Source organism: Dasypus novemcinctus, chromosome 14 (assembly GCF_030445035.2).
Source record: "Dasypus novemcinctus isolate mDasNov1 chromosome 14, mDasNov1.1.hap2, whole genome shotgun sequence".
Taxonomy (NCBI): domain Eukaryota; kingdom Metazoa; phylum Chordata; class Mammalia; order Cingulata; family Dasypodidae; genus Dasypus; species Dasypus novemcinctus.
Genome location: NC_080686.1, coordinates 97,742,348 through 97,767,047, shown reverse-complemented (window position 1 = coordinate 97,767,047; position 24,700 = coordinate 97,742,348). Strand labels below are relative to the sequence as shown.

The 24,700-nt window shown below is 44.0% G+C and overlaps 1 protein-coding gene across 2 annotated transcripts in view; it reads left to right on the top strand.

The window, feature by feature from the left end:
* ZFAT (zinc finger and AT-hook domain containing) overlaps nt 1-24,700 on the top strand; it is a 249,843-nt gene that overhangs the window by 196,139 nt on the left and 29,004 nt on the right. For both annotated transcript variants that reach the window (XM_058276079.2, XM_058276080.2), the window contains exons 12-13: nt 1,389-1,527; nt 20,547-20,665. In XM_058276079.2, the coding sequence (XP_058132062.1) occupies nt 1,389-1,527; nt 20,547-20,665 (258 nt within the window). The remainder of the gene's footprint in view (nt 1-1,388; nt 1,528-20,546; nt 20,666-24,700) is intronic.

Below are 24,700 nucleotides of genomic sequence, written 5' to 3'. Positions count from 1 at the left end.
CCATGTACAGTTTAGAAGGACACTTTGGCATGTCCTGACCAGGAATAAGGACATGGGATGTTGGCGACCTGGGTGCAACACCCACCTCCCTACTGATGTCCACGTCTCATTGGGGCCTTCTGACAGCCTGACAGGCACCCCCACACACTCTTTACGAGCCCCCAGAAGCAGCATGCAAGATGGCAGACCACACTCCACCTCCATTTGTGTCCCTGTCCTTAATGTGCGTGTCTTGCCCAGGTGGGAGATGGAAATAGATTTCACTGTGTGGGTTTTGCTCCCAGTGGACAGCAATGGATTATTGCTTCCATGTACAATTACTTGCAGTGAATACTGAGGGGACAGTCGTTTAGCTAAAGGAGCAAGTTGTATTGTCAGCCAAAGAGGTGCTGATGCAAAGTACCAGAAACCTGTTGGCTTTTGTAAAGGGTATTCATCTGGGGTACAAGCTTACAGTGATCAGGCCATAAGGTTACTTCCCTCACCAAAGTCTGTTGCCATGTGTTGGAGCAGGATGGCTGCTGGTCTCTGCGAGTGTTCAGCCTCCCTCTTCCTCCTAGGGCTCTGTGGTTCCAGTTTCTTCCCATCTCAGCTATGGGCTGGCATAAGGCTTGTCTCTCTCCCCGGGACTCTTTCTTTCTGGGCTTTCTCAGCTATTCAGAGCTCTGGTCTCTTCAGCTGCAAACTATCAGGCAAATGGCTCAGCTCTCTCCCTGGGGCTCCAGCGTCCAAATCTAAACTCCCTGTGTTCGCTTTCTCTCTGGATTTCCTTTTCTGGCTTGGAGCATCCATTTATATAGCCTACAGAGGGACAGGGACTCAAACTGAGCTGCCCTAATGATGTGGTCAAATAAAAGCCCTAATCTTGATTTAATAAAGCTAAAGTGAAACCTACGAATCTAATTCCTCTGTCCTGGAGGAACAGACTAGTTTACAAACACAATCCGATACCTATTTTTGGAGTTCATAAACAATATTAAACTGCCACGCAAGTGTATTAGGAAATTGTAGTGGGAGATGCTTTTAGGGGCATTCATTGAAGCAAAAGATAAGTGATAGATCCCTGTATTGTTTGTTATTTTCTTCTTGAACAAGACCTGCAAATTCTGGGGTAGACAGAGGAATGAAAATAAGTGGAAGCAGCCACTTAGCAGGGCATCCTCGGACTCTGGGGACTGCCTGCCGGGGCCCCCGGGAAGGCAGCTGCAGAGGTGGGGCAGCCCTCCCCAGGTCCCCGGCTTTTGGTGCAGCACATCACAAGGTCATGGGGGGCTCCTACTGGATTTCTGATATCTGAGCCATACCGGAAAAGTCGTGAAGGACAATGTGGTGGGGAAGTGGTGGCACAGGGGGCTTGCCTTCTCTCACTTCTGCGCCTTGTCCTGCAGCCATTCCGCTGTGCCCACTGCCATTACTCCTGTAACATCTCGGGCTCTCTGAAGCGTCACTACAACAGGAAGCACCCCAACGAGGAGTACGCCAACGCGGGCACTGGGGAGCTGGCCGCCGAGGTGCTCATCCAGCAAGGTGAGGTGCCCCCAGCCCACTTCTGGCTGCAAAGAGTGGCTGGCATCTTACAGTTTAGTTCTGACCTGTGAACGCTGTTGTCTTAATTCTTCCTTGTTATTATTGATCACCATTACTTACTGCCTGTGTAATATTATAACAATCCGAATGGGAATCTAAAATGAAAGAAGTAAAAACATACCCGTAATTTTAGCCACACCCCCAACAATTTTATCAATATTTCCTTCCATTCTTTGTCCCTGCATGAATTTTGCATAGGTGAAAGCTCACTGGTTACTTTCTTTACTTAACAGTGCAACATGAACATTGTATTTTATTTTGATACATGGTATTCCTAATTATAATTTTTAAAGGCTGTTTGTAGTGTAACGTTGAGTAGAAGCACCCCACTTTAACTCTTCGCCTGTTGTTGAACATTGTTAGGTTTCCAGATCTCTCTCTCTCTTTCTCTCTCTCCTTTGTATAAATATTGTGGTGAACAGCATATTTGTAGGTGAGCTTCGTTGGATTATCTGAAAATATTTGTTGAATACTCAGATTACTAATTCATCCTGAAAGGCAAAAACATTTTAGAACATTTCAACTAAAGAGAAGGGATGAAGACCTCTAATCTTATCAGAAAGTCCTTTCGTTTTTTATTTCTTTGCTTCTTTTCTCAATAAATGATCACATCTCCCCAACTGAGAGGACTTAGTTCATGTGCTGTCACCGCACAAGAAATGTTGCAAACCCTAGCTGCACTTTGGCAATTCAGCTAGAAAGTGATTGCAGCATCCAGCACATTCTTTGCTACTCTTTCCAAAGTTCTGTGACTATTTGAAGCAGAAGATAATGGCTTTAGAAATCTGCCCCCAGTATATGGAGATGCGAGCTTTTAACCTCTGCCGCAGCTGTGGATGCTCAGTTTTCCAGTGCATCATGAAGCTGGTTTTGCTGTAATAGCCATAGTCACATCTTAGTGTGCAACAAATGGACCAACTGTGTCCTTCAGCCCTTTCACTGGCAGCGCTGGTGCTTGGAAATAGATGTGCAGCAGCAGAAGACTCAGGATAATCTTAAAGCCACCCATCTGGGCTACCAGACAGCACACACGTTTCCTTTCCTGGCAGTTTCATGGAGCTGGAGAGCAGACAGTGCAGTGGGGGAGGGCTGGACTAAACTCTGCTTTCTTCTTCCTTAGTCTATGATTTCTGGCAGGCTACCTGAGTGCTCTGCCTTGGATTGTTTGCCTGTCAAGTCAAGTTTGAGGCAGCTGGGTTACATGGTTGAGCGCATCAAATGAAAGAATGCTTACAAAGTGTCTGGCACTCAGCATATTTTCATTCCTGTCTTTTATAATTTTTTGTCCTGAAAGAAATACCTCCATAGCCATTGTGTTCTTTTTTGATGACAACCCTGTCCAGAAATCACTGAGGAGTGAATGGATTTGCTTAGAGTCACAGTAAGCAGCTGGAGTTGGAGGCTGGAGATTCATTTAGCATCCTTCACACTCCTGGTTGGGGTGGCGGGAAACAGACGCTCACTGTGGCTTGGGGGCAGGCCGGGGGGCCCTGACTGATGATGAGAGCTCTGCTCTGTTGCTTCCAGGCTTCCCTCATCGCCTGGCGAGAAACATGCTGAGGGTGAACTGTTCCATGCCCTCGGTTTTCGGTTAATGCTCCGGGACTTTCTATAATCAGTTGGCACTCCCTGACGAGTCTTGGTTTTACATTTCAGTTTTGCAGGGGCTGTTTTTGGTCTATTTCAGACATCTATCCCTTTTTCCTTCAAAGCGACGTGTTGGGGATGGAGGCACCTCTGTCTCCTGGTTCTTAAGAGACATTGTGCTGCTGGGCTTCTGTGAGAGAGCGGTCTCTGAAATCAGATCGCTGGCTGAGTGCAGATGTGGTTAGAGGTGTGGGAAGCAGGGAGCTGGCACTTCTCCTGTCTGGGAGGGGGCAGGAGAATGGAGGGAGAAATTGCAGCTGGACTAAATTACTGTGTTGGTGATGCTGAATTATTTGGTTCCACTGGAATTTTTTATTTTCTTTCAATTTCAAATATTTCTCTCTATCTCTACTGGATTTTAATTTCCTCCTCTGTTCTCTGCCCCAGAATATCTTCATGGGGCATTATAATTTCTTGTTTTGACATAGGGGAATATGTGTTAAAGTAACAGCATTGTTTTTGGTTGGGGGTGGGCAGGCGGGCATGGAGCCTTGCCCTGCGGCTCAGAGCTTCCTGGAACCAAGCGCAGGGTATCGTGTGGGGTCGGCTTTGTGGCAGCTGCGTGAAAGTCATCTTAGGACTTCAGTTGGGGGAAGAGCAGACACCTTTTGCACACAGTTCTTTGAAGTAAATATCCCGAAAAGGGTCATCCTGAAAAGGCTTCCCCTTTCCATTAGAGACAACTAGAGTTATTAAGAGTATTCATGGAGAACATTGGAAACTCAGTGGATTCGAAATCCATTAAACATTTAGAAACGAGGCACCGGGGATTGAACCTGAGACCCCCAAGTGAGAAACAGGCTCTCAGCCACTTGAGCCACATCCACTCCCACCAAGTGTTTTTTTTTTTTGTTTTTTTTTTCAAGTTTTATATATATATATTTTTCAGCACGGCTGCCCCTGCAGGCATCACAATCCTTAGAAAGAGAGAACACTTAACTTTAACATCTGATATGAAGAGAATTCATTCACAATTCAACACCATAACAAAAGATTCCAGCCAGATCTTTTCACTGTTTAACTTTACACCCAGATCAAGCTTCACTAGAAAAGCTGATTGATTTTCTGTAACCAAGTTTTTTAAAATCCAGACCAATTTCCAGGACGTTGGGACTCAACCTATGAAAACATCCTTTCCCATCATAATCAAGCTCTCTGTTCTTTATTAAGTTCATCCACACTCAGTCTGGCTCTCTATGCCTGCCTCCTAAGAAGGCAGCAAGAGGGAGTACGAATGGGAGTTGGGAGATGGAGTGACAGCTCTGTGATCCATTTTCTACATGACCATCATCAAGTCACTCACCTTACAGGGTTTTTTTTTTTTAAAGATTTATTTATTTATTTATTTCTCTCCCCTCCCCCCCCACCCCGGTCGTCTGTTCTCTGTGTCTATTTGCTGCGTCTTCTTTGTCCACTTCTTTTGTTGTCAGCGGCATGGGAATCTGTGTTTCTTTTTGTTGCATCATCTTGTTGTGTCACCTCTCCGTGTGTGCAGCACCATTCCTGGGCAGGCTACACTTTCTTTCACGCTGGGCAGCTCTCCTTACAGGGTGCACTCCTTGCGTGTGGGGCTCCCCTACGCGGGGGACACTCCTGTGTGGCACGGCACTCCTTGTGTGCATCAGCACTGCGCATGGGCCAGCTGCACACGGGTCAAGGAGGCCGGGGTTCGAACCGTGGACCTCCCATGTGGTAGACGGACGCCCTAACCACTGGGCCAAGTCTACCGCCTACCTTACAGGGTTTTAATGTTCTTACCCATAAAATATGTTAATCCTCACCTCTAGTTAAATATCACCATTCTTTTCCATCCTTTATTTATTTATTTATTTATTTTTTTTTTTTTAAATTACATTATGAAAAATATGAGGTCCCATTCAACCCCACCGCCCCCGCCCCCCCACTCCCCCCACAGCAACACTCTCTCCCATCATCATGACACATCCATTGCACCTGGTAAGTTCATCTCTGAGCATCACTGCACCCCATAGTCAGTGGTCCACATCATAGCCCAGACTCTCTCATGTTCCATCCAGTGGGCCCTGGGGGGATCTACAGTGTCCCGTAATTGTCCGTGAAGCACTTATCCAGGACAACTCCACGTCCGAAAACGCCTCCACATCTCATCTCTTCCTCCCATTCCCCACACCCAGCAGCCACCATGGCTACCGTTCCCACACCCATTCCACATTTTCTCTGTGGACATTGGATTGGTTGTGTCCATTGCACACCTATGTCAAGTGAGGGCTTAGATTCCACATGGGTACTGGATGCACTCCTCCCGCTTCCAGTTGTAGACACTCTAGGCTCCATGTTGTGGTGGTTGACCTCTTCAACTCTATGTTAGCTGAGTGGAGTAAGTCCAATAAATCAAAGTGTAGGAGCTGAAGTCTGTTGAGGCTCTGGGCCTGGGTGTCATATTATCAGTCAGAGGTTCAAATCCCCTACATATATCTTAAACCCAGCACCGACTACAATTCCAATAAAGTAGCATGCAAGTCTTGTGAAAAGAGATCCCCTCTGAGTCCAATTCCATCACTCAGAAACACCAGCTCCAAAGAAGGGCTATCTGTCATGGCAGTGAACCCCTTCTGCCATGACCATAGAACCCGTGGGTCTCTTTATCCCTCCAAAGAACCAATACCTGGGGTTGTATCTACCTTATCTGTCTCTTAGACTCTGTTCAGTTGTACATAGGGGTATTCCTTCTGACAACCTCCAGACTCTTTTTTAGAGACTCACAGCCTTATAATCTCATTTCTCCTTTCCATTTCCCCCTTACATTAGGTCAAACAGCTTCCCGAAGTCATGTCATTATATGTAGGACAGGTATATTCTGCTGTTCCACATTGAATCTTTAATTCAAGGTCATTTTCTAGTTGCTGGTATGTGGTAGTGATCCCTCGGTGCCAGGGAGGCTCATCCCCGGGTGTCATGTCCCACGCTGGGGGGAATGCATCGCATCTACACGCTGAGTTTGGCTGTGAGAGTGGCCACATTTGAGTAACATGCAGGCTGTCAGGAGGAAACCCCCAGGCACAATGCTACTCTAGGCCTTGTTCTTATTGCAGGTGTATAGGCTCAAAAGTGTAACCATTAGTATCACGAGCCCACTGTTGGGCCCTCCTTCCTTCCTGGTTCTTGCCGTTGCACCTGGGAGAAGGATTGCCGCTGCTCTCCAGGGCCCACAACAGTGACCCCCGGCCAGGAGCCCAGTACCCCCCCAGCTGTTGTTTTTGTTTCCACTATGAGTATATATAGACATTACCATATACCCTGGGCATATGCCCTGTATAACTCCTGTCAACCATATATATCCTGTCAATGACATCCCATATCAGTAGTCCTCCGCTGCCATTGTTGAACCACTCTGTGATCCAAAACTTCCCGTAAAGTGAATCCCAACATAATGTCAGCTTCAGAAGAGTCTTAGATCACCGAAATTCATATATACAATATACAGTATTTCCCCAGATCCACCATAAAACCTTTTCCCTTGCACAGCAATAATCTTTTAACTTATTCATATCATATTTCCTGAAACTGATGTACAGATTCCAACACTATAGTTTTCAAACAAGGTGACATTTGTGCTTACTATGTGGTCCATATTTTAGGCTGTACAGTTTTCTAAATTTTTTAGTTATCCTATGTTTTGTCTTATGGTTTTCATTATTAGTCTGTCGTCCCCTATATGTTTTTGGTGTAATATTAGCTGTTTTATATTCATCCTCGTGTACTCTCACATAACTCCTCTTTTGCCCCCTTATTTACCTTTGTTCCATCTATTCCACATCCATTTTCCCCTCCCCTTAGGGCCCACAACGCCTGCCAATCTAATACCCTGGGAGCCGTCCTTTCTCACGAGAGATACAGTTCTCTCTATTCAACGGCATTAGTCTTCCCCAGGATATGGGTCCACCCCACCCAATGGTAGAACCCACCTTGGCAAAATGAGCCTTCAGCTATTCCCTCCGGAGTCCGTCACGCATCAGACCATACCCCTGAGCGTCCTAACCAGGTAACCCTCCTACTTATACTTTGATACGTTTTACTCAACATTTAGTTCTCAACGAACTTCTGACACTCTCCCATATTCGTATGTTGCCCCTCCCTCCCACCTATTTCTTGGACAATATTACCCCTCTTCCCATCCCCAGCCCCCCTCAAACCCAGAAAACCCCACCTGAAGGTAACCCTTGCCCCCATTTTGTCCCTTCTTTGTGCTCATACTTACTGCCAGCTCATCACAGATTCCACCCCTGCAGACATTAACTCACATCCTTCCTCACCCCCCGATTTCCTGTAAGCCACTTTTCCAGACTCTAGCTCTCTGAGGCAGTTAACTTATTTCATATCATTGAGGTCATATAGTATTTGTCCTTCAATGCCTGAGTTGCTTCACTCAACATAAGATTCTCAAGGTTCATCCATGTTATCACGTGCGATTCTAGTGTATTGGTTCTTACAGCTGAGTAGTATTCCATTGTGTGTATATACCACATTTTATTGATCCACTCATCTGTTGATGGACATTTGGATTGATTCCAACTTTTGGCGATAGTGAACAATGCTGCTATGAACATTGGTGTACATATATCGGTTTGTGTCCTTGTTTTCAGATCTGATGGGTATATACCCAGCAGTGGTATTGCTGGGTCATATGGCAAATCTATGGATAATTTTTTGAGAAACCGCCAAACTGCCCTCCAGAAAGGTTGGATCCTTCTGCATTCCCACCAGCAATGGATGAGTGTTCCCCTTTCTTCACATCCTCTCCAGCATTTGTATTCTACTGTTTTTTTCATGGCTGCCAATCTTATGGGAGTAAGATGGTATCTCATTGTAGTTTTGATTTGCATTTCCCTGATTGATAGAGATTTGGAGCATTTTTTCATGTGCTTTCTAGCCATTTGTATTTCTTCTTTGGAGAAGTGTCTGTTTAAGTCTTTTTCCCATTTTTTAAATGGGTTGTTTATCTTTTTGTTTTCAAGATATATGAGTTCTTTATATATGCAACTTATAAGTCTCTTATCAGATATATGGTTGCCAAATATTTTCTCCCATTGTGTGGGTTCCCTTTTTACTTTCTTGACAAACTCCTTTGAGGTGCAGAAGGCTTTAATTTTGAGGTAGTCCCATTTATCTATTTGTTCTTTTGCTGCTCGTGCTTTTGGTGTGATATTCATGAAGCCATTTCTATTACAAGGTCCTGTAGATGTTTCCCTACACTGCTTTCTAAGGTCTTTATGGTCTTGGCTCTTATATTTAGGTCTTTGATCCATCTTGAGTTGATCTTTGTATAAGGTGTGAGATGGTAATCCTCTTTCATTCTTCTACACATGGCTATCCAGTTCTCCAGGCACCATTCTTGAATAGGCCATTCTCTCCCAGTTGAGAGGGTTTGGTGGCTTTATCGAATATTATATGGCTATATACATGAGGTTCTATATCTGAACTTTCAATTCGATTCCATTGGTCTGTGTGTCTCTCCTTATGCCAGTACCATGCTGTTTTCACTACTGTAGCTTTGTAGTATGTTTTGAAGTCAGGAAGTGTGATTCCTCCTATTTCGTTTTTCTTTTTCAATATGTCTTTGGCTATTCGGGGCCTCTTTCTATTCCAAATAAATTTCATAGTTAGTTTTTCTAGTTCCTTAAAGAAGGCTGTGTTGATTTTTATTGGGATTGCATTGAATGTGTAAATCAGTTTTGGTAGGATAGACATCTTAATAATATTCAGTCTTCTATCCATGAACAGGGAATATTCTTCCATTTATTTAGGTCTTCTTTGATTTCCTTGAACAATCTTGTATAGTTCTCGATGTATAAGTTTTTTACCTCTTTAGTTAAATTTATTCCTAAGTATTTGATTTTTTATTTACTATTGTGAATGGTATTTGTTTCTTGATTTCCTCCTGATCTTGCTCATTATTGGTGTATAGAAATGCTACTGATTTTTGCGCATTGATCTTATAACCTGCGACTTTACTAAACTCATTTATGAGTTCTAGGAGCTTTGTTGTAGATCTCTCAGGGTTTTCTATATATAGGATCATGTCATCTGCAAATAATGAAATTTTGACTTCTTCCCTTCCAATTTGAATGCCTTTTATATCTGGTTCTTGTCTCAGTGCTCGAGCAAGTACTTCCAAGACAATGTTAAATAGGAGCGGAGACAATGGGCATCCTTGTCTTGTTCCTGAGTTTAGAGGGAAGGATTTCAGGATTTCGCCATTATAAACAATGTTGGCTTTCGGTTTTTCATATATACTCTTTATCATGTTCAAAAAGTTTCCTTGTATTCCGATCTTTTGGAGTGTTTTTATCAGGAAGGGGTGCTGTATTTTGTCAAATGCCTTTTCTGCATCTATAGATATAATCATGTGGTTTTTTTCTCTCAATCTGTTTATATGGTGTATTACGTTGATTGATTTTCTTATGTTGAACCATCCTTGCATACCTGGAATAAATCCCACTTGGTCATGGTGTATAATTTGTTTAATGTGTTGTTGAATACGTTTAGCAAGTATTTTGTTAAGTATTTTTGCGTCTAGGTTCATTAGAGAAATTGGTCTGTAATTTTCCTTTCTTGTGGTGTCTTTGTTTGGCTTTGGTACTAGGGTAATGTTGGCATCATAGAAGGAATTAGGCAGTGTTCCTTCTGTTTCGATTTTTTGGAATAGTTTCAACAGGATTGGTGTTAGTTCTTTCCGGAATGTTTTGTAGAATTCACCTGTGAAGCCATCTGGCCCTGGGCTCTTCTTAGTTGGGAGATTTTTAATGACTGATTCTATCTCTTTGCTTGTGATTGGTTTGTTAAGATCATCAATTTCTTCTTTCGTCAGTATGGGCTGCTTATGTGTTTCTAGGAATTTGTCCATTTCCTCTAAATTGTCATTTTTGTTGGAATATAGTTTTTCAAAGTATCCTCTTATGATAGTCTTTATTTCTGTGGGGTCAGTGGTGATATCACCTTTCTCATTTCTTATTTTGTGTATTTGCATCTTTTCTCTTTTTTTCTTTGTTAGTCTTGCTAAAGGTTTGTCAATTTTGTTGATCTTCTCAAAAAACCAGCTCTTGGTCTTGTTTATTTTTTCAAGTGCTTTCTTATTTTCTATTTCATTTAGTTCTGCTCTTATCTTTGCTATTTCCTTCCTTCTTCTTCCTGTTGGGTTACTTTGTTGTTGTTTTTCTAATTCCGTCAAAAGTGCAGTTAGTTCTCCAATTTTTGCTCTTTCTTCTTTTTTGATATATGAATTTATGGCTATAAATTTTCCTCTCAGTACCGCTTTTCCTGCATCCCATAAATTTTGGTATGTTGTGTTATCATTATCATTTGTTTCAAGGTAGTCATTGATTTCTTTTGAGATTTCCTCTTTGACCCACTGTTTTTCTAAGAGTGTGCTGTTTAATTTCCAAATTGTCGTTTGGGGTCTGGGTCTCTGTCCCTTGCAAATTTCCAGCTTGACTCCACTGTGGTCAGAGATATTGTTTTGTATGATTTCGATCTTTCTGAATTCATTAAGCCTTTCTTTGTGGCCTAGCATATGGTCAATCTTGGAGAATGTTCCATGTGCACTTGAGAAAAATGTATATCCTCCTGTGTTTGGGTGTAATGATCTATATATGTCTATTAGATCCAGCTCTTCTAATATACTGTTCAAATGTTTTGTTTCTTTAGTGATTCTCTTTTGAGATGTTCTGTCCAGAGTTGATAGTGGTGTATTAAAATCCCCCACTATAATTGTAGATGCATCTATTCTTTCACTTAGTTTTTCCAGCGTTTGCCTCAGATATTTAGAGGCGCCCTTGTTAGGAGCATAAATATTTATGATTGTTCGATCTTCTTGACAGATTGTCCCTTTCACTAAAATATAGTATCCTTCTTTGTCTCTCACAATTGTTTCGCATTTAAAGTCTATTTTGTCTGATATTAATATAGCTACTCCTGCCTTTTTTTGGTTGTTGTTTGCTTGTATGATTGTTTTCCAGCCATTCACTTTCAACCTCCATGAGTCTCTGGGTCTAAGATGTGTCTCTTGTAGACAGCATATAGATGGGTCGTATTTCCTTATCCAGTGTCCCAGTCTGAATCTTTTGATAGGTGAGTTTAGTCCGTTGACATTCAGTGTTATTACGTTTAGAGAGTTATTTATGGTAGCCATATTTTGGTTGGATTTGTGTTTGTTATATTTTGTTTGTATTATTTTATTTTCCCCTTCTATTTTTGTCTTTCTTGTTGCTTTTACACTCTCCTCCATCTCTGACTGTCCTGTTTTTTCCTTTCTTCCTGCAGAACTCCCTTAAGAATTTCTTCAAGGGGAGGTTTCTTGTTGATATACTCTTTCAGTTTCTGTTTATCTGTGAATATTTTGAACTCTCCATCATTTTTGAATGCTAGTTTAGCTGGCTAGAGTATTCTTGGTTGGAAATTTTTTTCCTTTAGTACCTTGACTATATCATACCACTGCCTTCTTGCCTCCATCGTTTCAGATGAGAAATCAGCACTTAATCTTATGGAGTTTCCCTTGTATATGATGGTTTTCTTTTCTCTTGCTGCTTTTAGAATTTTTTCTTTGTCTTGAGCATTGGATAATTTGACAAGTATATGTCTTGGGGTGGGCCTGTTGGGATTTATGACCAGTGGAGTGCGCTGTGCTTCTTGGATATGTACATCTGTCTCTTTCAGTAGATTTGGGAAGTTTTCATTCATTATTTCCTGCAACACTCCTTCTGACCCCTTTCCCTTCTCTTCTCCTTCTGGAATGCCTATAATACGTATGTTTGAGCGTTTTGCATTATCATTCAGGTCCCTAAGTCCTATCTGGATTTTTTCTACCTTTTTATTGACCACTTCTACTATCTGTTTGATTTCCAATGCACTGTCTTCCACATCACTAATTCTCTGCTCTGCCTCTTCTAGTCTGCTGATATTTGCTGCAAGTGTATTTTTGATTTCTTGAATTGTGGTGTTCATTTCCATCATATCTGTTATTTTTTTGCGCATGTCTGCAATTTCCCCTCCAAGTGTTGTCTTCATGCTGTTAACCTCTTTCATTACTTTGTCAAATTTGTCGGTGATAAATGATCTGAGATCTTTCATTGCTTGTGCGAAGTCCTGCCCCCCTTCCTGATTGGATTCAGCCATGTTTTCCTGATTACTGGTTTGGTTTGTAGATTTTTGTTGCTGTCTTGTCAACATTTTTTCTTGATGGGTTTAATCAGTTCCTTAGCTTCTTTGTCTAGTCTTGGAGATTAATTAGCTGTTGTTTTTGCGTAAGTGTTATATCTTCTCTTTGTCACTTTGTTCTTCTTATTCCAATTTCTTATTGCTAGTTAAGCTCACTTTAAAGGAAAGTATTAGTGCTGGGGAAAGGCAATTGTGTAAGGGAGGAAAAAGTGTGAAGTAGTATTGGTGATATATGTTAACAAAGCAACAGTATGAGTTTTGGGAGGATGGAGGTTAGATCATGTAAATTGTGTAGAGTTATAGTAGTAGGAAAGTACCTATAATGAGGTAGACGACTGAATATGGGAGGAATGTGGTACATACTAAGAGGCTATTGTTTTCGTGAGAGAGGGAAAGAGAAAAGAAAGGTAATAGTTTCAGGGACGAATACCAGATGGAAAACTAAACAAAGGTATTAGAAATTAAGAGTTAGACACTTTGTGGATCAAAGAAAGGGAGATGGAATATAGGAGAGATAGCAGATGGTGGAGGATATCAAGTTGTAGGGGAAAGGGGATAGTGTAGATAGGCTAAATCTATTCACAGAGAAATGAGGCAGTGGAGGGTGAGGAAACCCAGCAAATGTGAGGTATTTCCTGTAGGACCTATTGTATTGTTAGGATAAAATAGTATAAGAAGAATATTGGGGACAGGAAAGAGAGGATTAAAAAAAAAAAAACAACAACAAAAATAAAATAAAATAAAAAATAAAAAAAAAAACAAAAGAAAACAAAAAACAAAGAACAGAAACCCCGCCGCCAGGCTCGGCTGGGCTCCGGTCCCCTGCCCTCCGCGGCTCGGCTTGGCTTGCCTGGGCTTGGCTGGGCTCGGCTGGGCTCGGGTCCCCCGCCCGTCGCGGCTCGGCTGGGCTCAGCTGGGCTCGGCTTTCCCGCCCGCCGCCCGCCGCGGCGCAGCGCGGCTCGGCTCTCCCGCCCGGCGCGGCGCGGCTGGGCTTGGCCGAGCTCGTCTGGGCTTGGCTCCCTCGCCCACCCGCGGCTCGGCTGGGCTCAGCTGGGCCCGGCTGGGCTCGGCTTCCCTGCCCGCCACCCTCCGCGGCGCAGCGCGACTCGGCTCTCCCACTCGCCGCCCTCCGCGGCGCGGCTGGGCTCGACTGAGCTGGGTTGGGCTCGGCCCCCTCGCCCTCTGCGGCTCAGCTGGGCTCGGCCGGCTGGGCTTCCCCGCCCGCCGCCCGCCGCCCGCCGCGGCGAGGCTGGGCTCGGCTCCCTTGCCCGCCGCCCGCCGCGGCACAGCGCGGCTCGGCTCTCCCGCCCGCCGCCCGCCGCAGCTCGGCTGGGCTCGGCTCCCTTGCCCGCCGCCCGCCGCGGCACAGCGCGGCTCGGCTCTCCCGCCCGCCGCCCACCGCGGCCCAGCTAGGCTGGGCTCGGCTCCCTTGCCCGCCGCGGCGCAGTGGGGCTCGGCTCTCCCGCCCGCCGCCCACCGCGGCGTGGCTCGGATCCCCCGCCCGCTGCCCACCGCGGTCCAGCTAGGCTACCCTGGCCGCCGCCCGCCGGGGCTCGGCGCGGTGCTAGCTGCCTCGGCTCTGCCTACCCAAGGAGGGAATCCTCCACACGTAGCTGGGATCTCCGTGTATATTTCACGGATGGATCCTCTCTGTTACCTTCCCTCCAAATCGATGTCTAAACACCTTGGGACCAGGGAAAATCCCGAAACAGCCCGGTCCCAAGGAGTCTCCAACGCCTCCCAGCCAATTCCCTCCAGGAGCTAGTAACCGGGAAGTCCACTCAGCCGCCATCTTGCCTCCCTCTTTTCCATCCTTGACTTCTTTAATTTACTACTTTTAATCTTTGTCCAACAATTTTGTATAATATGAAACATTATATTAAGTACATGCGTACGGTACTTAGGATACTGTTGTTCGGCTGTTACTACACATTCTGTTTGAGTTGCTACAACTGAAACTGTATGGCTTGCAAGCCTAAAATACTTACTATCTGACCCTTTTAGAAAAGTTTGCTGACCCCTAATCTAGAGAACAGATCTTCGGATGACCTCCAGTCAGCTATTCTGAATTATTTACAACAGTGTTTCTATATACTAATATTAATAAGTTATTATTTGTCCAGCTCAGAGTTTAAAGAGCAGTTATGAGTTTTGATAAATATTGTACTTTTAGTCATATTTGCATTTTTTATTCCTATAATTTCAGAGTAATTTTCAAGATTTACTCTTAAGTTAAAGGATAAAATACTTCACAAAGATATAATAAATTATTAAAATATAAAGTCTATTTGAAGATGTACTAAAATTTAGAGGAAAATACAAACTATAGAGTTCAAAAGCCAGAATTCTGAAGCCCAACAGTTGCTTTCAGCCTTGGTTCCAACACTTAGTATCTGCATATCCTTTAGCATGTTACTTAACCCTGCAGAGAGTCATTCTCTCCTCATCTGTAAGATGGGTTATTGTGAAAAAAAAAGGAGGAAAATCCTTTAGCATACTGTTGCACATAATATTCAAGCAGTGTTAGCTGTTCTTCTGAATTTGATTAATGTAAATTAGTAGCATTGATCATTCCTACCTCTGTGAACTTTCCAAACAGAAAGATCTTACTTGGAAGCAAATCAATGGACTCTGGAATATCTTTGGACAGTAGTTACAAAGTGGGTTATCCTGAAATGTGTTTATGTATAATAATTAATAATAAAAAGTTTCATTAAAAAAATAACAGCATAGTTAAAAACTATGAACAAAATATAATTTTCCCACGCATGGTGTCACAACCTCCTTAAATCACGAGCTGGGATTCCTGGTCCCTCAGCTGTGCTTAGCGCCATCCCGCAGTCACATACGCAGATCTGTCCACAGCTGGAGGAGACTCTTCTCCCATGATGCTGTGGAGATTCCGGGATGGATGTCGATGCGCAATAATGTCGAGATACAAGGAAGGTGGTCTAAAAGGAGCTGAGATTTTCCCAGCTAAGACATTTCTGTTTTGTGGGGTTTTGAGGGCAGGTACCATGGTCTTTTCTTTGGAGATTGGGTCATTTTCAGCGTGCTCCAGAAGCCTGCTGGAAATGGTGTGTTGGTAATTGTTTAATAACTGGCTGTCTGTGGGGGGAGGAAGGGGAAGCCCCGTTTGTCAGTTTCAGTGGTGTAAATTCTCCGCAGTGGCCCGTTTTAAGGTACCCAATGCGGTGTTGCTGAGTGCGGAGTTGGGAGTAGATGGGCTCAGTCGGCTTCGGAGCTGGTACAAGTGGCCTCTGTGAGCCCTGGTCCATAGACAGCTGGCAGCACCACCAGGTCCGTGTTATCCCTTCAGGACGCACGGACTCCCCCAGGGCTCTGGTGCCTTTTGCTAAGTGGAGTTGTGCTGAGCACGGTGTACATGCCACGCTCCTGGCTTGTCTTTTTTGCCCACCTGGTATTTTGAAAGAAGATTGGACAGATGATCTCTTATTTATTCCTCTCTGCCCAGTGACCCTGTGAGGTTGGTGTCATCATTGTTGTTTTAAAATGAGCCATGAAGGAAGATGACTGCCCCAAGGCCCCAAACAGCTGAGCCAAACCCAGTCTCCTGATTCAGTGGCTGGTGCCGTGCCCTCACATGTCTTATGCCCCCCTTTGTCTTTTGTACTAAAGTTTGCACATGTTTGGGGTGGGGGTGGGGGGGCAGCAGCAGCCCTGGTCCTGTTCTAGGACACTTGGCAGTGGCTGCGTGACCGTGCATTGAAAGGCTGCACACACGGGGCACTGCTTACTTTCCCTCATTTCTCTGGTCCAGGTTAAAATGCCCAAGGTGGCCCCTGGACCTCTCTCTCCTTCCTGCCTTTCCCTGCCCTTGTCCCGAGAGTACTCAGATCCCAAGATTTGGGGGGAGGTGGGGAGCAGGGAGGATGGCGGCAACCTCGCTTGCACTCACTTGACCAAGTGTTCCTCACTGGGGTTTGGCGCAGCCTGAACCCCAATAATGAAATGCACTTTGTGTTTCCTCTGCTGTGTTTTCCCTCGTGCTGTTTTTCTTGTAGGACCTTGTGGGGAGGGGAACTGGGGTTTGAGACAGAATTCAGATATCTGGGTGCTCTGGCCAGATGGGCTCCAAGAGTGCGCCGTCTCACCAGGAGCCCTCCCTGCGTGCCGCAGATGGCCCCCGCTTGGTTGCCCTGCTTCTGACCGGGCTCTGGCTGCCTCCAGGGCAGGCCCTGAGTGAAGACTCCACAGAAGTGAGACTGTCCACAGAGGTGGACTCCGTATTTCACCTGTCCACATTATAAAATAAAATGATTCTACATCTACCGTCCTTTGATCTTTAAGCTGCTTTTTAAAAAATTAATATTTTATTGTCTTTTTCTTTAAAGATACATAGATCACACAAAATGCTACATTATAAATATATAAATAAATATAAATATAATATACATTATAAAATATATACCCCCATGCCCCACCCCACCCTACTCCCTCCACATCAACAACCTCCCTCACCATCGTGGCACGTTGCATTTGCTGAATGCATTTTGGAGCACTGCTGCACCTCATGGATTATAGTTTACACTGAAATTTACACTTTCCCCCAGTACATTCAGTGGGTTATGGCAGGAGATATAATGTCCTGCATCTGCCCCTGCCATATCATTTAGGACAACTCCAAGTCCCGTGATTTGGGACATTTAAGCTGCTTTTGTTCCACTTACCCTTTAGTGTTTCTCTTAGTTTCCTGTTGCTGTGATAAGAAATCACTACAAACTCGGTGGCTTAAAACAACACACATTTATTACCTTACAAATCTAGATGTCGGATGTCCAAAACAACCCTCACTAGACTAAAATCACTGTGTCAGTATGACTGCTTTCCTTCCTGGAGGCCACGGCAAGACTGTTTCCTTGCCTCTTCCATTGCTAGTGGCTGCCTGGCCCATTTCATCGTCAGCGCCAGCGAGGGCAGTCGAGGCTTTCTTGCGTTGCATCACTGCGGCCCCCTGTCCTGCTCCTCTTTTACTCACGGGGAGCCTTGTGATGACAATGGGCCCACCTGGGCAAGCCGGGGTCCTTTCCCCACCTGAGATCCTTAGCTTAATCCCATCTGCAAAGTCCCTTCTGCCATGAAAGTAACCTATTCACACGTTGCAGGGATTAGGACATGGACATCTTTGTGGAGCCATTATTTCCCAAAGATTTGGTCTTAGCACTGCCGCCCTCATAGAACACAGACACCCACTTAAGGAGGTGGCTTTGGGCCACAAGAGCAAGGGCCAGACCCAGGTACTCGGACTGCCCAGCCCTGTATTCCATCCCCTGCTGGAGGTTCAATATTATTGAAAACGAAATTACCTTTTCAATAATGTCTGCCACTGGAGAAGAATGCAAATATTTTAATGCATGAATTCCCTTCCGAATATATTGCAGTCCAAAAAGAGCACAGGAGGCCGTGATCGATTTTTAAAATTGCTTCTTGAATTCTCTGTTTTGCCTAGTTACATCCGTCCATGTGAGAAAATCATGATTTGGGGGTTTTGCAGTTTTTATGGTGTGCACTTAATATTGGTGCTGGAGGTAAATTCACCAAATCTTCCACCGACCTTTACTGTGCATTGCCTAAGAATGTAATGAATTGAGATAGAAATTAATTTCCCTTGGCTTTGATGTCAATTAACTGGCACACTTTTATACATTCAGTCTAGGTTACATATTTTCATTTGTTCTTTAATTAAAGTTGCCATAGCAAAGGTTGAAGTTTTAATTAGTGTGGGGGTATTATCATATTAATTTTAATTTAAACATAATATAAGAAAGTCTTTCTCCCTAAATTAATTTCTGTTTAAAGAAGACCCAAGAAGGAATCTTTAATTTCATTATTTAAAGCCTAGGCTTAACCTTAAGTAGCTTGCTTTTCCTCACTGCAGCGTATTGTCTTTATGGAAGGGATGCATCAGTTCAAGCAAAAGAAGAGGCAAAGAGGTTCTGCCACACCATGGGGGTTTGTAAAAGATGATTATTGGAAAATACATCATTTTTAGATGATTAATAATTGATAACAAAGGAGGCCAAAAATTGCGTGTTCTCCAGACAAGAAAGAGCATTTGGTTTTGCCTTAAAGAGTGCAGTACGTTTGACTTGAAGAAAATAAGCATCCTTTTGAGCTACCCTTTCTGTGGACTGTTCTGGAATTTAAGAATTTGGTGTCTGTTGCCAGCCTTTCTACCGACTCTGGAGTCTTGTCCCTGTTGGGCTAGCCGTGCTCTCCTCTGTACTTCCAGAGTAGAGAGGAGGCCGTGCAAAAATGAGCCAGAGGTGCTAGGGGCGGTCCTCTTGGCCGCCGGGATCAGTTCCCATGTCTGTTGATGACTCTTGGAGCTGTTTCTTGTTGTCGGCTTACAGACAAGAAACCCCCATTATCAAACAAGGCTCTGTGTGGAGTCCACTAATAAGGAGCTGCTTCAGGAGATGGAACACAGCCTAACTGCATCTGTGTGATGCACTTTCAGGAGATTCAACTGGTTCTTACATGATTTGTCAAGGGAACCTCGACGTCGGAACAGAATTCCACTACTCCCTCCTTAGTGCGTCGGTAAGCAGTGCCTAAATGTGGCTGGCTGGGATGCATTCGGTGCTTCGCTTGGCTCTGCTGTATACATAGAAGCATCTTAGTCATTTGTACGCATCACATATACGTTGGAGGAAAGGGATGCTTCTGGGTATTGCTGGATATGCACATCAGAACTGTAGAAGGGGCGGGGCGTCTTGTGACGCCTCGGGGCTCCAGACAGAGGACTCTTTACAGACTTGGAGGAACTGGGGTGGAGAGGGCCCAGGCGGCAACATTCATGACACTCTGAGTGCGAGGAACAAAACTAGGAAATGCTCTCACTCTGCCATAGAATTGGCACTGCTGTCCCTGTGTCCCTGGCCTCTTCCTTCCCCAGGGCTTGTGAACGTAAATGGCCTCCACTGAAGTGGACTTTGCAGAGAGCCAGGGTTATTTCAGGGTGGAGGGAGAGTTGTGAGCTCTCTGTAATGAGGTGAATTTAGGAAGCTTTGTTGCCAGTAGGTTCTTCTGAGCCTGCAGGGTCCAGGGGATGGTTGAGGACAAGTCCTGGTCCTAGTAGAGACACTGTGGTGCACAATTAGGTGCGTGACTGGACTGGATGAGTGGCTCACAGAGCTTGCGACATTGGGGTGCGCTGCTAGAGTTGGGTGGCCTGAAGCTCCAGACCCCGGGCTGACGGTGGTCCTTAGTGATGAGTGCTCTCTGCCCGGCCCAGGTCGGGGTGGGAGCCTGGCAGCACCAGCCCCTGGCTGTCTGGTTGGAAGGGCCGGTCCTGGGCTGCGCAAGGTCCCAGGGGATTTGGAGGCCTGATGACAGAATGGGAATTAGCCTTCCGAGGCTGGAGGTGGCTTACAAGGGCATAGCCAGGTAAAATGATTTTTGTCCGGACCCCAATTTAGTTGCTGCTCCTGATGTAATTTTAGAAAGGTAGTCTTTTGTGTGACTCCCCAATAGTTTTACCCAGAGCTTTGCATTCTCTTCTTTGAAGTATCCAAACACTTCCCAGAACATGTGCAAATTTTGATCAGTTGAGTGAATTGAGACATTTCAGGATGTGGCCAGCCTTTTAATTTGTTCTTTAAAGGGAAATTCAGGTAGGGACTTATACCAATGACTTAGCTTCTAATGTGAAGGAGACTGAGAATCTGGCTCTTGGTGTTAAGTATTTTGGGACAAAGGAGATTGAGAAAAGAAGCCATTGTCCTTCAGTTATTTTCTCCTAAATTATTTGTTACTTACAGAGGAAAAACTGGAAAAATGATTTAAACCACTTGTCTACCTGGCCAACAGAATAATATTCATCTTATTTCTCTCCGGCATTTAAAGTATCAAGAACATGTTAGGGTCTTTGGAAGTACATATTCAATAATTGAAAAAACTACATTGTTTTAAGATTTCTTCCATGAAAAGCATATATACCGTTGCTATTTTCTTATAAAACTAAGGTAAGCTTGAATTGAATTTAAGTGCTAGAAACAAAATAATACATTTCTCCAATTTGAGGTCTTTGGATGGAAGGAAGAGCCCATTGCATTTTTGTGTGCTGTGAACACTTCTTTTTGCCTCTGTGCTTTCAGGTGGTTTGAAGTGTCCTGTTTGCAGCTTTGTATATGGCACCAAATGGGAGTTGAACAGGCACTTGAAGAACAAACATGGCTTGAAGGTGGTGGAAATTGAAGGCGACTCCAAGTGGGAGGTAACTTTGTAAAGTTTGGTGTCAATCGTGTTGTGAACAAGAATGGCAAACTAGGCCAGCTCTAGTACTGGGCATGAACAAATGTCTCTCAGCACTGGATTTTCTGATTAGGGAACTTCTGAAACCTTTTCAAATCATGCCTCATGTCAGAGGGGTGATGCTGGGTGAAAGCTGAGCCATGCATATCAATTCTTCCTCTGGGTTGAATTTAGACTCTGCATTGACCTCATTACCATTTTTACTTCTGTTAGTCAGAAATCCAGAGTTTTAGATGTTAATCCAGCTCTAAAGGAGAATGCAAAGCAAGAAATTTATTGCCAGTCCTCACCAAAAGAATTGGGAAGGGTTCCGTTTCCTGATTCTAGGCAGGCTCTATGTCCCTCTATGGAAGGCATATGCTCCTACCTGTCTTCTTTTTCTTCTGTGGTGGAGAACACCTGTGTTCTGAGAGCTAGTAACCAAGTGTCACTACCATGAACTAATAGCAGGTTACCTAAGGCAGGTTTCTCAAACTCAGCACTGTTGACATTTGGTCTAGGTAATGTAATTCTTTAGTGTGGGGTTTCCTATGCATTGTAGAGTGTTGAGCAGCTTCAGTGACCTCTACCCACTAGATACCAGTAGAATCCCCCCCCCCTTCAGTTGTGACAACCAAAAATATCTCCAGACATTGTCAAATGTCCCCTGGGGGGCAAAATCACCCCCAGCTGAGGGAAATAGAAAATTACCATTAGAAGTAATAATTGCAGCAGGTGTGATGCATCAGTGACTGCTAACATTTAGTAGACAAAAGTTTAAGCAGAAGCAGGGTATTTACATAGCCTCAAAATATCTCTCCCTAAATATTATAAAGGGAAGTAGTGACTTTATGGAGAAGGGTCCTGGCAGAGCCCACTGAAGAGTGGTCAAGGTTAATGGTATTATTAACAAGACATATCAACATTATGAACCCCTGATAGCATGTAGTAAGGGCACTTCACCTCCATGGTATTCTGTCACAGAAATCCTCAACCTTAGTCTCATCTTGAGAAAACCTCAGAGGGTAGTTTTCAAAATACCTAACTAGTAACCCTCCAAAGTGCCAAGGGCATGAAAGGCAAGGAAAGATGGAGGAACCTTCGAGTTGGAAGAAACTCGGGAGGTGACCACTGAATGCATTGTGGGATCCTGGATTGGACCTTGGAACCCTAATAGGACACTCGTGCCAAAGTGGACTCTGGAGGAAGCCTGTGGTTGTCAAATAGTGTTGTACCAGGTTCCATTGCTTAGTTTTGATAGTTGAGCCCCGGTTAAGTAAGGTGTGAACAGTAGGGGAAGCTGGGTGGAGCATATACAGGAACCCACTTACTATCTTTGCAACTCTTCTCTAAATCTAATGTTATGTCACAAAAAAAGTAGTTATAAAAGGAGGCCATTTTACATGAGGAAAAGAACAAGATGGTGGAGATAATAACAGAAGCTAAACTTCTCTTATTATACCTGTTATACAGATTGGAGTCTGAAAGCATGGAAATATTTTACATAATAATGAAAACAAAATAAATCTTAACAAAAGTAAGTAAATTCTGAGACTTGAGAGTAAACTGAAATGAATGATTCTAACTATATATCAAATTGGTGGTATAACTTACACAGAGCGAAACATTTTCAAGAGACTTTAAAACAGTACCTCTCTAGTGGGATATGTCCTAAGGATAAAAAGAACTGCAAAAAAAGTCCTGTTTTCATTATTCTGTTGGTGGTGTTAGATATGATATTGTTATTCTGAGGCTGTTGTTAATGTTTAAGAACTACAGTGAAACATGTCAGATATGTTTAAATCCATAAGTTTATAAAATATTGGGAAAAAACTCATTTGTCACCTTTGTAATATGTAGGGAATTAACTCTGAACAATTATTCTACCTTTTCTAGAGAACAAAAACAAAAACATACTTCAGGGTTACTAAATGTATTTTTCAGGGTTCTCTAGGGAAATAGAACTGACAGGTGAGATCTGTAAATATTAGGAGATTTTATAAAATTGTCTCACGTAACTGTGGGGGTGCACAAGTCTAAATCTTGTAGGGCAGGCTGCAAGCCAGGAACTCTGACAAAGGTCCTGGATGAGTTCCCAGGAGAAGCTGTCTGTCTGAGGCAGAGATGGGAATTCTCTCTTCTGACTGCTGAAATCATCACCTCTCCTCTGAAGGTCCTCATCTGGTTGGATGAGACGTCTCTCATTGCTGAAGGCAGTTTCCTCAGTTGATTGTAGATGTCATCAGCCATAGATGCAATCAGCTCACTGATGATGTGGGTCCACAAAATATCCTCACAGCAACAATTAGACCAGTGCTTGCTTAATGAAACAACAGGGCACCGTTACCTGGCCAACTTGACATATCACCCTAACCATCACACCAAATGTTTGATGAGGGAAAGTTTCTCTTTATGGAAGTATTCAAGCTAACAAATGAAGATTTACAATATTGCCTTTCTGCAACTTCTAATATTCTGGATCTAGCAATGATCACCTCTTGGTGGCTAACATCACACACACCCATAAGAAAGAGAGATTGAGAGGGAGACATTATGTATCTGCTTTTGGAAGTGCACACTACATCCATAAAGGATCTTGCCAAAAAGGGAACCAAAATCTGTCTTTGACTACCGATTTACAGGAAATACAGTGGGCAGAGAGGCATGTTCAGTGATTCTGTGTTGATATGATTTGCCATATCCAGACTGTTGGAAATTATAAGGCAAACAGCCCACTTTCTTCAATAAATAAACTCTAAGGAGGGAAAAATAAGTCAAAGATGGAGGAGAACCTATAGACTAAAGTTTTGTGAGCCATATCTATCGGTCCTAATGAGGTGCCCTTATTTAAATTTGATTTGAGCAAGCTTTTAAAAAATGAGATAATTGGGGCCATTTGAATACTGCTTAGATATTTCATGTTATAAGGAAATTATTAATTTTTTTAGAGTGAAAATGGGGTTGTAATTACATTTTGAAAGCATTTTTATCTTTTAGAGATACATTATGAAGTATTTACTGAGACAATGATATGATCTCCAAATTTGCTTCAAACATCCCAAGGGCAGGGGTGGAGTGGGAAGCAAGATTGGCCATGAGTGGACAGGTGTTGAAATTGGGTGATAGGTATGTGGGTTTCATTATACCTATTTCCCTGCTTTTATGCTTGTTTGAAAATGTCCATTTAAAAATGAATAAATAAGAGAGTGTGTTGCATTCAAATCTGGCAGACTTCACCTTGAATCCTGGTTCTGTCACTGCTTTCCCCTTGAGCCGTGAGCCTCTGTGCCCTCATCCATACAGTGAGGCCAGTGGGGCCTGGGAGCAGCAGCAGAGCAGGAGCAGCAGGAGAGAAGGGGTGGGCGCCCTCTAGCCCCCTGTGAGTCCTCGGTGAATGGCAGCTGCCGGGGCTGTTGGGGCCGCGCTGCAGTGTCAGCAGGAGCACACCCTCGCCGGTGGTGACAGTTCATCCCCTGGTGCTCACGTTCACACTGTGAGCTAAGGAGACACTGCAGCACCGATCCTGAAGTAAAGAACTGCATCTGTCTGCGTCAGCCAGTGCTTTTATAGAGGTACGCGATGACGTCTCTCTGTCCTGAAGGCCTCACTTCTCGTAGGTTCCAAATCGGCAGAGCTGTGAACCCAACAAAAATAGTTGACCCAAAGCCCATGCACTAGGCTTTGCAAGCGATCCTGTGGAGCACCGAGAAGCTGATGGGTCATCAGTAGAATAACAAGCCTCCAGGCCTGCGATTTGCGCTGTCACTTAGATCCCAGGAATGCTTTACAGAAGCACCAGCCTTGCCTCAAGTGATTGCGACAGTTTCCTCACAGGAGATGGAGAACTGCTGTCAGTGTGCCCAGTTGAAGGCGTTACTTAGTGGTACTTATAGGCATCAGCCTGGTTTTGGTTTGTGAATGCCTTCATCAAATGTTCATTGGGTGTCTCCTATATGGCAAGCTGGAAACCCCCAAGTGAACTTGGCCACTTGGTTGTAAAAGAGTCACTGCGTGCTAT